This window comes from Clytia hemisphaerica, unplaced genomic scaffold, assembly GCF_902728285.1.
Source record: "Clytia hemisphaerica strain Z4C2 unplaced genomic scaffold, Clytia hemisphaerica genome assembly, whole genome shotgun sequence".
Lineage (NCBI taxonomy): Eukaryota > Metazoa > Cnidaria > Hydrozoa > Leptothecata > Clytiidae > Clytia > Clytia hemisphaerica.
The window spans coordinates 272,243-289,839 of record NW_027103617.1 but is presented as its reverse complement, the minus strand read 5'-3'; the positions used below and the strand labels follow the sequence as shown (position 1 = coordinate 289,839).

At 35.4% G+C, this 17,597-nt stretch overlaps 3 protein-coding genes across 3 annotated transcripts; all 3 read left to right on the top strand.

The window, feature by feature from the left end:
• Positions 1 to 1,744: 1,744 nt before the first annotated feature.
• LOC136802248 (uncharacterized) lies at positions 1,745 to 4,550 on the top strand. The gene has a single exon (XM_067058965.1). The coding sequence runs from the start codon at positions 1,758 to 1,760 to the stop codon at positions 3,987 to 3,989; it is 2,232 nt and encodes a 743-aa protein (XP_066915066.1). The 5' UTR covers positions 1,745 to 1,757; the 3' UTR covers positions 3,990 to 4,550.
• A 375-nt stretch (positions 4,551 to 4,925) lies between these two features.
• On the top strand, positions 4,926 to 8,301 carry LOC136802247 (G patch domain-containing protein 11-like). The gene is made up of 6 exons (XM_067058964.1): positions 4,926 to 5,279; positions 5,461 to 5,502; positions 6,076 to 6,287; positions 6,636 to 6,737; positions 7,144 to 7,225; positions 7,578 to 8,301. Exons 1-6 carry the CDS (start codon positions 4,982 to 4,984, stop codon positions 7,634 to 7,636), a joined length of 795 nt encoding a protein of 264 aa, XP_066915065.1. The 5' UTR covers positions 4,926 to 4,981; the 3' UTR covers positions 7,637 to 8,301.
• A 2,047-nt stretch (positions 8,302 to 10,348) lies between these two features.
• On the top strand, positions 10,349 to 15,610 carry LOC136802246 (uncharacterized). Its single transcript, XM_067058963.1, has 4 exons — positions 10,349 to 10,466; positions 12,026 to 12,140; positions 12,301 to 12,523; positions 15,078 to 15,610. Exons 1-4 carry the CDS (start codon positions 10,461 to 10,463, stop codon positions 15,241 to 15,243), a joined length of 510 nt encoding a protein of 169 aa, XP_066915064.1. The 5' UTR covers positions 10,349 to 10,460; the 3' UTR covers positions 15,244 to 15,610.
• The last annotated feature ends 1,987 nt before the right edge of the window (positions 15,611 to 17,597 follow it).

The following is a 17,597-nucleotide window of genomic DNA, read 5'->3' as shown; positions in this document are numbered from 1 at the left end:
TCAATCACCGCTTCCAACTTTCATATTATTCCTCTAAAAAAGGAATTAGAAGACGGATGTCGAGATTAGACCAACTTATAGCATTGATCAATCTGTGGCTTATTGCCAGCTTTAGTAAGGCGACCATCAACGATATTTTCTGTTTGCGTCGCCCGACTGACTCACCTTCATAGCTTTCAACTTCACCTGCCTCGCAAAAATGCGGCAGGAGAGCTCCTATTCGGAAAAATTTCCCTGTCAATATTTCTTTATCATTATTCTGATGCTGCTAGAGTTTTTAAAACTACACCTTTCCTCCTGTAATTCCAACTTCTCAGAATTGGCCTGGGGAAAATATGTGCTACTTCCACTATGTTGTGTATTAATTTGTTTGGGAGGTGACAAATGCTTTTTGCCTGTGACGGTTGGGGAAAAAGGGTTTTCAGCTCCTAACTCTTGATACCAATATCTTTTTGGGAAAACATTTTCAGGGTGGTAACGTGAGTGGTCTTAAATCCGACAGCCCTGCCTAAATCCGATGGGGTCTTTCAAAGATACAAACTAAAATGAAAACAAATCTTTCACTGTGACGCAATGAAGATACCAAAGTGTCAACTAAACTGAAAGATTTGATACACTGAACAAAATAACCAAGTAACAATAAATGCTTCTTATACAAAACATAATTTTTTATTAAAAAATTGTTAACGTTTTAAACAAGAGCAACTTAGATTCAGAATAATAGAGGTAGTTATCTTTACAACTCTCACTTTTTTGATCACATTGATTGACATCTTGACATTATAGTCATCTTGTTAGATGTTTTGTTTCGAGATTTCTTGCAATAGTAGTTTATTGTTAAACTTGGAGAGGGAATGTTTAAGTAAACATATAATTTTTTTTCATAGCGGTTATTTGGGGGGTCAGATTTAGGCAGGGCTGTTGGATTTAGGATCATTCACGGTATAACATCATAAAATAGAAGGAACATATATTATATTACTGTAAACTGCTCTAACTTGGGACTATCTGTTCTTAACTTGTTCTGAATATTTCGACCATCAAAGCCATTATGCTCTTATATAGTTTGTTCTTATAAAAATGTGTATGTGCTTTTAAAACTATAACTGAAAAGTTTTCAAGAGTAAAACATGGACATATTAATTTCTCAATGTAACTCGAGAAAATCGATTCAAAAGATCAAAAAAAATCGAAAAAGGGGTAATTATCAGGTCATCAAAATTACAAACTAAAATTATAATTTTTTAGCAACAAATCCTGTATATTAGTCGTTAAAATAAGCATGATTAGCGCTTCTTTTATGCCGGTAAACATTTTAGAGTAATTATTTGATATGTGTTTAGTTTTGTTCAAAAATATTTTGCGGATCCTTACTAAATTTTTGTTGGGACTTAATTTTGCGTACGACACCGAAATCTTCGAAATTCGTAAAAAATCTAATCCTTGAAAAAGTTTATCCCATTCACTATAGGGCCATTACGAGAAATTGTCAACCCCGACTTGAGAGTATATCCCAATTGCCTTCTATGGGTGCTATTAAATGGTTCATAGTTCAAGTGGGTAACACTGTGCCCCTAGGTACTGGGGGTGTCCTCTCAAAAATGAATGTGCCATACTGTACTCCTTCCTCTGGAATGGCCAATAGTCAAAATTTGTTGCAATTTATAAACCAGTTGCACTCAACTTGTGCATAACGCCGAGGACTTTCCATTGTATACTCTTTAATTCTTTATTTCATATTTTTAGAAGCAATAACAATGTCCCAAATAATAAATTCTGGTTCTATATCATGCAAGTCATGTGGTGTATGTCAAAAGCTATTGAAACATTTCCAGCAACATATCTCAACCATCCATATACTTACAGGAGCTGAGGGTGTCATTGGTAATGCCATATTGAACTTGCTTACTCTCCTTATTCCAGAAGGACCAAACCATGAATTGAAACAACTCAATAGGACTGTTCCTGTCATTTCTAAACCACCTGAAAAACACATTCAAAATATTGAGCCAGAACCGACCACAGAAGTAATTAATAAGAATGTGATTCAAAGTTATAGCGGTGATTTTGCAGCCTCCAGTGTTCCGAATGCATCACAACAAGAGATGCACCCAGGCTTGATACCGATAACCGTCAGTGATAAACCAAGAGACCAACAAATGAAAGTTGCACAGATACCTCAAGGATTTATTGAGTTCCCTTTCATGGTACCTCAAAGCAGTGAAATGCAAAACGAAAGCACCCTCACCAACAGCCTAGTAAACAGTGATGGGACACTCACTCAAATGGGACTTCAACTTCTCTTCTCCAATCAATCTAACCGAGGCAACATGTCTGGGAAATCAGACCTTGACGATGTTGCTGACATTCTTGTCAACAAGATGCCAATCCCAAGCTTAAAAGTCCTGGAATCGTCTAATCTTCAAACACTCTATTTGCACCAGTTAGCCTTATCTCAACTCCAGCAAGCTTTGACGAACAACACCGAGACATCTGATACTCAACAAGAGATGGTTATTAAAGATACAAGTACAACTCCATCAAACAAGAAGCAACAACCATCTGTGAACAGTAGCAGCTTTGAAAGCATTCTCGAACGCCACAAATATATTAATGAGATGATTGAAGAAATGAACGCAAAATCCAAAACCACTAACCAACAATCTTCAAGTAGTAAACATGGAGGTAGCACCAGGTTTTCAGCAGATGCAAACATTCTTACCTTTTCTAAATCTGCAATCAAGCCATCTAATGTTATACAAACCGTACCTTCCATTTCAAGTGCCCTAAGTAAACAAAATATTGATATTCTGACGGGTACAACAACTGCTCGTAAAGGACATGTTCCTGTACTGCTTGCCACTGGAGACCCTTCTCTTCTATCTATTCCTAAAGACATAAGCCAAGACAATCAACCTGCTGAGGAGGAAGAGGTTCATTTCACGCGTGAAAAGAAAGAAGATTCCTCCATCAATCTTCAACATCTTCACAGTTTGATTCTAGAAACATCTAAAAGACTCCAAGAAGGTTTGCAGCCGATGAAATTAGAGGTCGAGCAGCCTCCGCCTCCGCCTCCGCCAGAGCCACAGAACATCAATGTTGCTATCAGTCAAGGTGCTTCTTCTGGCAGTAGTAAAATGCCGGTGACTTTGCAAGGAATCATCATTGATCCAACTAACAACAAGCATGAAAATGAAGAGCTTGTGTCACCAAACAGTCAAGTTGAGAATATCGATGTCACTGGTGATGAAGATGGGGAAAACAGGGGGAAAACTTATTCTGGTTTAAATACTGTTGGGGAGCAACCACAGTACCAAGCGGAGAATAAACTTTATAAGTGTGACCTGTGCGGTGTTCCTTTCAGCGTTTACAGTACTTTACAAGCACACATTAAAAGTGCACACAAAGAGAAAGTTGAATTTTGTTCGTTTTGTCAAATGTCATTTAAAAGTATGGAGGATTATTATGTTCATGTTGCTGCTCATGAGAATGCATTTAATTGTCAATTTTGTGACAAGGTTTTCACGAGTAGTGGAGATTATAAGAAACATTTATCCAGACACACACATCGTCGTCCTTACTCATGTTACCACTGTCAAAAATCTTTCCGAGATCCTGGCTCTTTAGCAAAACACGAGAGAATCCATACTGGTGAACATCCTTTTGTTTGTGAAACATGTGGCAGAGGATTTGCCGAAAAATCGTCGTTAAGTAAACACAAACGAGTACATTCGGGTGAGAAACCTTATAAATGTGAACTGTGTGATAAATCGTTCTCCATCTCTGGCAACCTCCAAAGACACATGTTGATTCATACAGGAAAACGACCTTTCAAATGTACAGTTTGTAATAAAGCGTTTAACAATCAGTCTCATTTAAGGAGACACATTCGTAATTTACACACGGCAAAAGGTGAAGATGCTAAAGTTGGTCTCGTCGTTCCCAGGGCTGTTAGCGATGAAGAAATGAAAGACGAATCAGTACAATAGAATGTGAAATTTTCTGTCATTACAAGTGATTCGAAATACAAATGGGAATATTCGGGAAAGATGCTTTGTGTATAAAAGTTGATGATTGACTCGCAGTCTCTAGCGTCCTTAGAACGTCCCTGAACTTTCCGTGTTGTTCTTTTTTTACTAGAACGTTCCATTTCATTGTGTATTTAAAGTCGCTTGTGATGACACATTTTTTCAAATCTTCCGTCATATTTTTAATTTTAGTTTTTTCGCTGGAAGATGCTGTAATTACTGCTTGCAAATGTCTATAGTATTGACCCTGATTGATCAGTTCTTTTTTGAAATGCTTTTTTTACAATAACTTTAATCGCTATCGTGTGAAACCTGAAAGTCAAACATAGTGTGCTGGGAACAGACTTTTCAATGTAAGCACAGTGGAGTCTCTTTAACTCGAAATGTATCGAATTTTTCCTTTAACGTATTATTCATCTGTAAATAGCTTTTAACTTTTTTTTTGCTTGCTTATAATAATATTAATCGCATCTATCTAATTCAGAATTATCACCGAACTGAACATTAAACCATCGCTTTTTACTTTTGAAAATTTCGTCTCTTGATTATCATTATTTACCATGATATGCATCACTGCAATGTCTTCGACATCACATCACAGGCCCAACAGCTGATTTGGTTGTAAGTGATGTAAAATCAGTCAATACGTCACTTGCAACCAATCAGCTGTTGAGTTCGTGGAAGACATTGTAATGGTGCATATCACGAATAGCTTATTTCTTCCTAAATCCAAATCCCTCTCTATAAAACAATATCCTACTAGAATAAAATAGACCAGAGTTTAAGAAAGCAGGAGTTTAATTTTTTGTCTTACTTACATCTTTGCAAATAATAATTTGAGTGGATTTTGAAGCGAAATACGTTTCTTGGCACTTATTTCAATTACATTTCTTTATCGAGACTTCATTCATTGAAAGAGAATTGAAAAATAGAAAATTTGAAGTTAAAGAAGAATGAACAAAGATGAAGAAGAAGATGAAGATGATTACATGTCTGACAAATATCTCCTCAATGAAAGCAAACCTGGACTCATGCCCAAACTCTTTCTTGATCGCCACAAACGAGGTGAATCATCCTCCACCAAGAAGAAAAACACCCCAAAACCAAAACAAGAGAAGCACCAGTCTGTTAAAGTCAAAGAGCAGGAGAATCGAAAAGAGAAACTTGACCAAGCCTTGGATGAATCAAATAAAGGATTTGCAATGCTTGCCAGAATGGGATTCAAAAAAGGAATGGGTCTTGGAAAGGAAGGTTTGACGAGCTATTAGTTTTTTAAGATGAACTTTCCTCCAGTCTGTGATTTTTTTTATTGTCCAATAAGTCTATCCAAATGAAATTGTTTTTTACGACCATTTTGCTTCGTTTACTAGTGAGTCAATATAAGTTGAGCTTAAGTATTACTGTTAAATAAGCTTTTTTCATTCCTGTTTAGGTCAAGGGCGGTCCGATCCAATTCCTATTGACATCAAGACTGGTATGTAATTCAAATTCATTCGACTTTCCATTATGAGAAATGGAATTCTATTTGACACTATACACCAAAGCTATTCTACTTGTGATAGGCCAAAATAATGCTTCTCAATACTTGAAACACCTCATTAAATTTATGCAGGGATTTTTCTAAGCACTGAGCTGGGGCCGTTTTTGTAAATTTAGATTGAGTTTCTAATGCCTGAAAAATTGGCATCATTGATGAAGCTGGGGGTCTGAGGGCGCTTTGAAGCCCCGTGGTGGGGGGGGGGTAGTGGGTTCAGAGGGCTAAGCTCTCAAAAAATGAATATGTAGATTGTATTAGTTATTTTTGCGTGTAAATTCAAGAACTCAATCTTGGACTGAGTATTTTGGCCGGTATACGGACATAAAAATGTGCTTAGAAAATCCCTGTTAGTTAGCATATCCTTGACGTATTGTTTTCAAAGGAAACAACCTTGATTTTGCTTAGTGGCGAATCTAAGTTAAGAGAAATATTGTTTAAAATTTGCTACTCCTGGAAAGAACCGGTGTGTTTCTAAAGAAAACATTACGTCATTGATATCTACCATTCTAGGTCGTGGAGGTGTTGGTAAAACATCAGAGGAAGAACGAAAGCGAACGAAACGTCTGGAAATGTACCGTATCAAAGCCAAAAGGCGTAAAGAAGATGAAGAGCATCTGAAAGGTGATTTCAAATCAAGAATGAGAAGCAAAATCAACGAACGACAAGTTTTCGCTGACCTGTGCAAAAGCCAGAAAGCATGTCATCAATTAGACCAGAAAAAGGTAATGCTATGGATTATAGGTCAACCAAAGTTCTTATTCTCAACCTCAGTTGAGCTAGAATCTGGACATGTCCATCTATCACAAAAACTTTAGGACAGCCTGGTAATTTCAAAAATTGTCAAATTTTACTTTAAGTTTGGTGCACACACTTGATCTGACGTTTTATGCCAATATAATACAACTTTTACAATGGATTCTTCGAATAATTTGGATCTTTAGAACTTGAGTGCGTTGTTCCTGGTTGTTCGAGTGTAGTTGATATCTCTATCTATCTGTTGTAAAACATTACTTCCTTTGTAATTTATTAAGAGCACTGTAAATGATCCAGTTCTTCATGTACATCTATAGGGAATGGAAGAGCCGATTCAGTCATGGTATTGGACGAAGCAACCTCCACAAGATGATGAAGAACAAGAAGTAGAAGAAGTTCAAGATGAAGTCGAAGAAGATGTGAGTGCAACCAAATTCTTCCAAAAGCATTTATCATTTCTTTCATTAAAATTTTCAAAGGTTGCCAATGACTCTCCAGTATGATGCAGATGGCCTGTTCAAGAAAGGTGTATACATGTTTTTTAAAGAACATCCACAATTTTTGAAGCCTTCGGGTGCTACTAGAACTTTTTGAGTTTCAAGCCTAAAAATGTTCACAACCTGTTCTTATTTTCACCATTTGCGATTATTTTTGTGCATTTTCCTAAGAAATTGGGTGTTTTAGAGTCAGGAAAGCCTTCTTAAAATGTTCTTGATTTGTTCTTAATAATTTAGTCATCGAAGTCTTATGTTCTTATATAGTTTATTGTTCTTGTAAGATGTCTTTGCCAGTGTTGTCACTCAGACTTTGATCGTTCTTTCTTAGGATAACGAGAAACTTGTCATTTTGACATGCTACTTGCGAACTGAACATCGCTATTGTATTTGGTGTGGTATAACCTTCAATGGTAAGTGAGGTGCCATGTTTCATTTACTCATCCATTTGAGAAATTCGACAAAAATTGGCCTAAATTTTAAAAGTTTTATGTCAAAATTTAATTTCAACTGCCCGCCTCTTTCTTATAAAGTTAAGTATATTTTTAGTCTCGACCGCGGCCGAGCAATGATGATAATGTAGATGATAAAAGTAACGCAATCAATACCCAGCGATCAATACTCAGCAGTTTCTTTTAGTCACTCGGCAGTATTAAGCCGCGATGGTGCGTTTATGGTAAATTAAGTCGACGTAGGTCATCTTTAGTTAGCAGAGGTGACTCGTTGATAATAGTATTGTGTACGTAATATTCTCCTTCTCTTTAGACGAGAATGATTTAAAGGAAAATTGTCCGGGAGACACGTTCGAAGATCATCAAGATTGAGAAGTTGTGGGTGAAAAATCTCTCTTGGTGTGGTATGCCTTTTTTTGATATCTCACACTTCCACAAATGTGGAGTTTGATCATAGCTGTAGCTCACGGCAAATACTTAAAGGGCACTGACAGAAAACTGCATAAAGTATAGTTTACTGTTGATCCCGCTCTTGAGGGTTATGTTTTAGTGATATCGTTTTTATGGTTATTTGGTTGTTTTTTGGAAAGTTTTTTTATTGAAAACGATTTAAAATGAGATGAAATCATGTGAAGTCTTTTTTCGGAAAGTACAACCTACAAGATGAAATGAAGCATTTTGACCCGGGAGACATAAAATGATTTAATGGAAACTTTTATCCAATCGGTTGGCTGATTTCATGGACTTTGTTATACAAATGACTGGAGGTCTTTGTGCTTGATATAAACGGGAAATATATGCAAGCAAGACAAAAGTAAATAATCATGGTAAAGAGACTAATTTTGATAAAGACAAAATATTCGATTACGTGATTACAAAATTTTGACCCTTATTGCTTTTTGTTCACATTATAACGCGAGAACATCAGGCTTTGAGTAAATGGACAGCTCAACGAACTCATCTAAGTAACTGTTTTATTTATACCAATAAGGTGATAAACAACAAAAGTTAAAAAGATTAAAGGGAGCTGTTTTAAAGTTGATTTGAGATTTTATTTGTGTCTCTCCCCCAACAGTTTGTTAAGTCCGAGCATGAAAACATTTAGTTTTATCATGTTTTATGCAAGGAAGTAAGAAATTCAATACTACTAAATGTAAACATAGCGTTTTGCAACATTATTGATTGCCCAAATATAATGTTATTCAAGACGTTAGAAATAACGTCCCACTTGAAATTTGATAAGCTTATTCATGTTCGAGCTCCATATTTAAATGTTAATTAGTTCATTGTCCATATAAAAAATCCCTGTCTGGAAGCCTTTTTCCATTGTTTATTACTTGAACTTGCCTTGATATGAGAAATTAATTTGCTCACTTTTTGATCACGTGATTGAATTTTAAACCAATCCCAAGAGAAGTGCTTGGTAACGTGATCAGAAACTGAGCAAATCGATTTTTATCTTTTGATAATAACAAAGGAGAAAGTTTACAAAAAGTTAGAACAGTAAGCTTCCAGACGAGGGTTTTTATACGGACTATAATGCTTGGTTGTAACTCAAACCATGCTCAAACTTAGCGCTTAAATTATTTTCTTGTCAAGGAAGGACAAAAAGCATCGGTGGGAGTCCACGACATCTGTTTCCTTACCCTACTTAGAAGCTTTAACATTTTTGTTGTATTTTAAGATAAATTCAGAAAGTAAAATGTAATCTCAAGAATGTGCCTAAAGAACTTTAATAAATAAGTACACCGTCAGTGATATGATATAAAAACACGAAATCAAAACAAACATTCATTTCCTCCTCATTATTCTAGAACTTTCTAGATGATAAGATGTCAGATAAGCAATTAAACAACCTTGACCTAACCTAAGGAGGATTTCTATTCTATCAGTTTATACTTTATAGAGTTCACTTTCTTCAACGTCATCATAATATAAAAAAGATATGAACATTTTTATAAGCTTATAAGGAAAAAGTAAACAAATTATGGAAGGTGTTGTCTTTACATTGTCAGTGTGATAGATATATGATAAACAACTAGTAATAAGCTTCTGTGAGACATTTATTTGATTAGCGAGTGTTTATTGTCCTAACTTGAACTCAAAGGATTTATAAACACGCTTTTTATAAGGCTAAAATAAAAGTTAAGAACATTTTAAGGCTTTTTCGACTCAAAAACACTCAATATTTTTGGAGATTGTATATACCCACAAAATGGGAGGAATGACAAGTGTCGGAAAAAGGCAGCTCTGATTACCAATTATTTGGCGCCCCTTTGCTTTTTTACACCTTCGAATTAGCAGTTATTAGCCAAAAGGAAAATAGATAATATTTTCGTACTCGCTTCGCTCGCCTCATTTTTACAAAGATATTTTACTTTTAAAATTACCCCCCCCCCTCCACAGCTTTGGTCGACCCACCACACTACTTATCTAGGCACAAATTTGACAAATAAAAACCTATACATTTGTTTCAAAAAAGAATTTCCAAAATTTTGTCAAATTTTCTGGCTAAGATTCAGTTTCTACACAATTTTATTTTAAACAATTTTGAAGCTCTCTTTTGTTGACATTTTAGTTAGATTCTACACGATTTATTTGATGTTCAGATTGATGTCTTTCTTCTAAACTAAACAGCATACGTTTTTTTATAAGAACAAACTATATAGAAACATAACGCTTCTATGGCCAATATTATAAACAAGCTGAGAACATTTTCAGGCTTTATGGACTCTACAGTGCCAAATTTATTAGGAAATTGCACAAAAATTCTAAAAAAATGATGAAATTAGGCACATTTTAAGAACATTTTTAGGCTTGGAACTCAAAAGATTAAGATCTGAAGGCTTAAAAATAGGATATTCTTGTAAAAATCGTGTAGTCGTAATAGCCTCAAGCAGAAAAGCATAAATCGACAGACAGTCAAGCTCCAACATCTCCCTTTTTCGTGTTTAATTTACATGAACAACAGTAGTTTTTTGAGAGAGCGGGATTGTTTATCTTGTCAGCAGTTACACCCTTTTATAGTAAACATTGTCTCGTAAAACTTTTTTCTTTCTATTTTTTTTGAAACTTATAATGTTTTATGAAGTTCAAATTTTAGTTGCTTGACACCCTGACAAGAGGAAGACCAACCAACTCACAACTTTTCACTTCACCTTTTTACGTGTTTTTTTTTAACTTCAATTTTGCAAACATGCCAGTAAGTAAAATTTTCTTTCTATGATCATTGTCACCATAATCGAAATAATTTTGATTTTTGTCTTCTAACCTTACAATCAAGCTTTTTTGTTTCCTTATCATTATTGACCATTAGGTTAGAATGACATTACCCCTTTTCATCTTGCCAAATCAAATTACTATTTTCAGTTTTCTTTGAGCTTGAGGAGGTGCAGTCCTTAAGGGTTTTGTCACGTTGAAATTACATATTAACCCTTTCCGGACGCACGGGCCACTGGGTGGCCCATGAATCGTGTTCCTATATGACGCACGGGCCACTGGGTGGCCCATAGCTTTGTAAAAGATTTTAACCGTTTTCGCGCCAAAATACAATAACATGGTTTTGAATAATGATTTTGAGATAAATTTCCCGTAACCTGCAAAAAAGCGCTTTTCGATATCTTGTTTACAACTAGAATTATAAATTTTCAATATTTGTTGTAAATTTACTCAGGCTAAATCTGTAAGGGAAAAATTGCTCAAAAATTTGGACAAAAAATCACTTTACTCCGATTCTTGGAAAGCTTTTGACATGAAATTTTTTTTACCCGGCCAGTAATTCATTTCTCTAAATCATATTCAAAGTTCAAGGCGTAAAGCAAAGGCCTTTTACACTATTTCTTTATCCAAAGTCAAAAATTTTGCCTTTCCGAAAAAAAATCTGCCGATTTTTCGGTCACGTGACCAGGTGTCAGCCATATTTAAAATTTTTTTTTGGGTTTTTCAAAACCCCTATTACATGTGAAAAAAACGAGGTATTACTTATCGTGATATCTTTTATCAATCACTGTCTATTGCAATTTTAGTGAAGCCAGTCAAAAATCAAATTTTTGTTTGCGTCATATAGACGTGAAATCATGCGTCCGGAAAGGGTTTACTTTACACTTAGAAAAGGCGTATGATCCACAAATATCTTATATAAAACACTAGATAGAACTATTCTTCCCTAGCTGAAGCAAAATGATCCGCCATCTTTGCTGAAAGTAGATCACAGTTCGTTGCCGGCAATTCGATTGATCAAGACCATTCTTTCGCCCAAATGCTGCGCGCCATGCAAGTCGTTTATTTTGATTGAACAAATGGTCTACTTTCAGCAAATATGGCGGATTATTTTGCTTTAACTGCCATTGCTATGGAAATGCAGAGTAGCTCTATCTATTGTTTTGTATATGTGGTAAGACCTGCGTAAAATGCCCTTTTTTAAGAGATTCAAGTCAATTCCATTTTTTTTGTTTACAAGGCGGGATTGCAAACAGTAAGTAAGCGAGATACCAGGAAAGAGCAATAGTTGAAAACAAAATAAGTTCAGCACTTGAACATCATAAGGATCAATATTCCCTGGAAATGTCATGACACCTCCCCCTAAAACTGAACTCAAGCTTGTTCCCTGGTCATACAGACTTTATTGACGTCTTCTTTAGGACGCTGGATAATTATCCGGCGCTATCACGTATCAGTAATCATTAAAAAGCCGATATTACGCAGTGAACAAGGTTAGTAAAAACTACGCGATCTATATATAAAAAACTTTGTATTATTTAGGATTCAGGAATCGACATCCCACAAGAAGTGGTTGCTGCTTTGAGTGTTATGGAACAAATCGCCAAGAACACCAAAGATTTTGTGGTTATTGACATGAATCAACGCAAAGTAAAAGGTATTATTTTTTGAAGCATGAAAAAAAAAGAAGAAATACACCGTGACCTCTTTCAAAAATATCCTTTTATTACAAGGCGGGAAATTTTTTTTAATTTCGAAAAGATAGAATCGACCTTTTTTTAGACCAATCCTGATTTTTAGATACGATTTTTTTTCAGGAAAACAACTCATTTTTGACATTACCGTTGGCACACAACAGGAGGCTGGAAAAGCAGAGGAAGCTTACGAAGGAAAGGATTTGGGAAGTGTAGATTGTGTTTTCCAATCTGTCAAAGATATGTTGGTGAAAGATTACAAGGACGATGGATGTTTCGTCCAGTTCTATTTAAACTATCTTTTGGAAGGAAACCGTGAGCAAAACAAACTCATGTTCCTCACCTGGTAATTTAAAAACTCTTTTTTTTAAAGTAAAATAATCAGAACCCCTTCTCACAGCCCTGGTAGGGTTTTTCCAGTTTTTCGATTGGGATTGAAATTCCCATATTTCTTATGGCTTGGGATTGAAATTCCATTGTATTCAAGTCAAAAATTCAGTGGGGGTGGGAAAAAAAGCATGATATTTTGCAGCGAGGATTGGTTACTTGATTATATTTTCATTGGGGACAAAAATTGGAGTATAATTTTCCACTGGGGACGTTATTTTGACTAACTCTTCCAGTTGCAAGGAGTCCCAGTGGGTCTGTGAGAAGTGAGTGTATAATCAGATAGCTTGCAATTTTTTTGCCTAAATTGTTTTTCAAAGTCATCTCAAATTCATCAATTTGAAATTGCTAAAAATGGGTTCTTATACACGGTTATTCGAAGTAAGATGGCTTTCCCCTTGGCATAGTGTGCACCCCCCCAGAATAGTGGGGGGGGGGGTTTGCTGATTTGGGTCGAAAATTTTCAGGTGGGATTTGGGGTTTTCCAGGTTTTAGGTGGGAGAAACAAGTTAAGGTGGGAGTTAATTTCTTTAGGTGGGACTTTGGGTGTTTTGGAAAAAGTTAAAGTAAAATTTCTTATTTTCAGATTTTATGACTTTATGATATATTTTTTTTACATATTTCATAAATGTATATAATAGACATATTAATATATTTTGGATTTAACACAGGTTAAATTGCGGTTTAACTTTTGTTTGAAAAGCGCTATATACAGTATTCGAATGGCTGGGTGGCCGCCCTCCGCCAACTGAGTCTACTTTGCTAATAGCCATGTGACGTCATGTTCAAAATGGCCATCACATCTCCCTGTTCAAGTCGACACTAACTGAAAGCTGACAGGATGAGATATTTTACCTCCCTCCCTCCCTGCAGTTATGGTTGTAGGCGAATCCTCACTTATTTATACTAATATTGTAGTTATCGGGACAAATTTTCCCCAAAACTTCTTATTCGAGGATTAGCCATAATTTCATGCCAAACTTATATCTAACGACTCACACTTACTTCTAAGCCGTCTGACTACTTGATTGGTTTCTACCCTGTTCTACCCCTAATGTAGGTCATAGGCACACCCCTGTCTCAGTAACCCGGTAGAGTTTAATAAGCTCACCGGGGTGGCTAAGAAAATAACAGGATTTCACCGGGGCAGATTTTTGACTGAAAAAAGTCGCCGGGTTGGAAAATTTGAGGTAAATTTTCACCGGGGTACAGTTTTTTTTATATAAAGACCAGTAAAATCTTTTGATGCTATGACTACTATTGTTATTTTAAGCCTCAAATTGTTCTAATGCTTTTTATACTCCCTGCTCGTAATACTAAACCTCAATTTGGCTAAGATCGCCCGGTCAAAAAAGGGAAATGCTTATCGCCCTGTACCGCAAAATTGAAAAATCGAACCCGGATGTTTATTGGAGTTATTTTTTTATCAACCTATTTCAATGCTTCCAGTGAGTCTACATTCTTAATACAAGGTCAATCTGAAGAGTAGTTCAAGATTTATGGCTGTCTTAATTTCGCATGATTTAATTAAACAGAAAACTAGCCATAAATCTTGAACTAGTCTTCAGATTGACCTTGTATTTAGAATGTAGACTCACTGGAAGCATTGAAAGAGGTTGATAAAAAAATAACTCCAATAAACATCCGTATTCAATTTTTCAATTTATCAGTACAGGGCGATAAGCATTTCCCTTTTTTGACCGGGGTGACCTAAAAAGGATGATATTTGACCGGGCCTCAAATATAAATTTCCAAAATTTGACCGGGTTCAAATTTTTGGTTATTTTTTGACCGGGGTTACCAATTTTCCACCGGGGACAAAATTTGGCCTGTTTTTAGGCAATTTTTTCACCGGGCTACTCACCGGGGTGGATCTGACCGGGCCACTGACTCAGGGGTGTATAGGCAAATGGAAAGTTAAACATATGTAATATATTGCATCTTCATATTATGGTAAAGAAGTTTTGTTTTGTTCCTCGAATTAGTATATTTTTTTTGTTTTTAGCTGGGATCTGGGAGTCTGGGCTGAAGGTGGGAATTTTAGGATAAGGTGGGACCTGAATTTTCAGGTGGGACCTGGAACCCCCTTGCACACTATGCCTTGGATCTGCTTTTTTCACTCAGGTAAAAAATTCAATCAATTATTCGAACTTGGGTGTGTTTTTAGGGTATGTCTCAAAAACCTAACAGTTTATTCTAATTGAGACCGAAATCAGCCATTTTCAGAGATGAACTTCGGGCTCAAAACATGCTACCTTGAAGTTTATGGATTATGTGGCCTAGCTAAGTATTACCCGAAACATTAGACACACATTAATTCACCTGTTTGCTCAAATTCTATAGACATTTTCTAACGGAAGCACCCCCCAAAAAAGCCGGATTTCGACCGCCGTGTTTCTTTTTTTAGAATCAGAGGGGATTAAATCCCGGCTAATTTTGCGTTTCCGTTAAAAAATGACTATAATGACAAGTATATCAAAAATAAAATAGAATAATATTTTTTCAATCAACAGGTGTCCAGACAGTACGAACATTAAGAAGAAAATGACCATGTCTTCCACAAGTCAAAATTTGATCAAGAAAGCGCCCAAAGGAGCTATTGGACACACTGTTAACGATATCCAAGATTTGAATTACAAAGATTTCTGCACCGTTGCAAGTGCTGGTAAATGTAAATAAACCTTCTCTGTTGCGCATTTCCCGGACATTCCTCACGACTACCAAATACCGAACAGACGAGAATTTGGTGTCTCATAGTATTATTTTTCTTATTAGGGTATGACGTTAGTTTAGGAATTCTTTGTACTAGTTTTCTAGCCTTCGCTCTCGAATTTGAAAAATAGGATATTGTTCTTAAATATTGAATGTGATACCAGAAAGCAAACCATAGTTTCAAAAAAAAAGTATGTTCATATTTCAATACAGTCGATATTTGCTGGTCATGAAGGAAATCTTTTGTATTATAGGTATATGTTGTTTTTTTTTACGAATTAATATATTTATGTTGTTTTCTTGTTTGAAAATAAATAAATTGCTTACAAAGAAATTTATTTCTTGTAATGGTCTGTCTTAGTTTTTTTGTATAAGACCACCAAACTATATGAGAACATAAGGCTTCGATGGCCAAAATATTAAGAACAGGTTTTTAAGGCTTTATAGACTCTATAATGCCCAATTTCTTAGAGAATGGCACACAAATACTTAAAAAATTAAAAACATTTTAAGAACATTTTTAGGCTTAAAACTCAAAAGCTACAAATATCCGAAGGCTTCAAAAATGTTGGATGTTCTTATAGACCCCCAAAGCGATTTGGAGTACATTAAAAATGAGACCGGTATTGGTGCGTTCATGCTTCTGCCGCTTTTGGACTGGTTAATTGTGCGACTAAAAGCTGAAAAAAGCGGCCAGAAGACCGCACAGTACCGTATGGTCCGTGCGGACAAAGTGCCGACGAAAGCAGACGATGGTGCGGTCCCCGCCGTTTGTTTATATTTCTTTCGATTGCCGTAAGAATTTTAGCCTGGTGTTCAAACAAGCAAAACAATAAAAACAAAATGTCCGCACCATGACCGCACTTAATATTGAAAACGTGTATACCTACGGCTTTTAAGTTAGGCAAATCTATAATTTAAATAGAATAAATTTGAAAGTGTTTTTTTTTTTTATAAGACCACCAAACTATATGAGAACATAAGGCTTCGATGGCCAAAATATTAAGAACAGGTTTTTAAGGCTTTATAGACTCTATAATGCCCAATTTCTTAGAGAATGGCACACAAATACTTAAAAAATGGCGAAATTAAGAACATTTTTAGGCTTAAAACTCAAAAGCTAAAAACATCCGAAGGCTTCAAAAATTTTGGATGTTCTTATATTGAAAACGTGTATACCTACGGCTTTTAAGTTAGGCAAATCTATAATTGAAATAGAATAAATTTGAAAATGTTTTTTTTAATGAGCATTGCACTTGTAAGCATATCTAGGCTCAGATATGGGAGAAAATTATGCTTATGGCAAGCATTACTTGAGCCTACGAAAAATGTTTTTTCCTGATTTTGGCTTTTTTTGTCTGGAACTTTAAGGCTTTTCAGTATTTCCCTAAATTTTTGCTTTGGATATAAGCATTCCTCAAGCATTTTTTCAGCCTTATTAAGCTTTCGACCTAAGCATCTCTGAGCCTGTTTTCGGATTTTTATATGCTTATAAAAAAAACATGTGTCGTACACCAACTTACTGAAAAATGCACAAGTTTTTGAGATACATTTTCCAATAAACTTTAACGTAAATGGTCAATGTCTAACTGCACGAATGCATATATGAAATTTGAATGTTCCCGAACTGGGTAAATGTAAAAACCAGAAGCCAAACTACTGTTGTTTCTGTTTATCCCTTGTTCTCATTTCCTACAAAGTATAGCATTAATCATTTTAATTGAGTTTGCGGTTTATTCCTGCTTAAACCAACTTAGGAAATTAGCATCTATTAAAGTCATTAAGATGAGCTTTATGGTTTTTCAAAGTTTTATCTCTTGTGTTGGATTGCTGTTAATCTAACCTCAATTTCCCCTTGCTTTTCATGTGTTTATTTTGGTAAGACTCTCGTTGTTAAAACTACTCAGGTTACATTGGTGTAGTTTTTAAGTAAATTGTAAGCTTGATGAGAATTTCATTTTAATGTCCAACGAATTTCTGTATTTTTGTTTTTTTTGCTTATATACGTCTTTATCTTTAAATTAAGCGACGGGGATAAAATTTCACTTTACTTCTAGCTATGCAGTATTAACCTTCGCTATTTTTGACTTTTTTTTCAAAACTTAATGCTGAAAATTCTCATAACCCTTGAGATTACAAAAAGCTTAATTAAGATTTGGCTTGGTACGTAAAAAGGTTTTTCTAAATACATTTCATTTCAACTGTCTTAATTTTCTCACGATTTTAGTTTTATATAGCACGTTTATGTTAAAGTTTAGCAACCAAGTGAGTGCCACGTGGTAAACTAACTAAAGCATTAGCACTTTACTATACTATTCAAA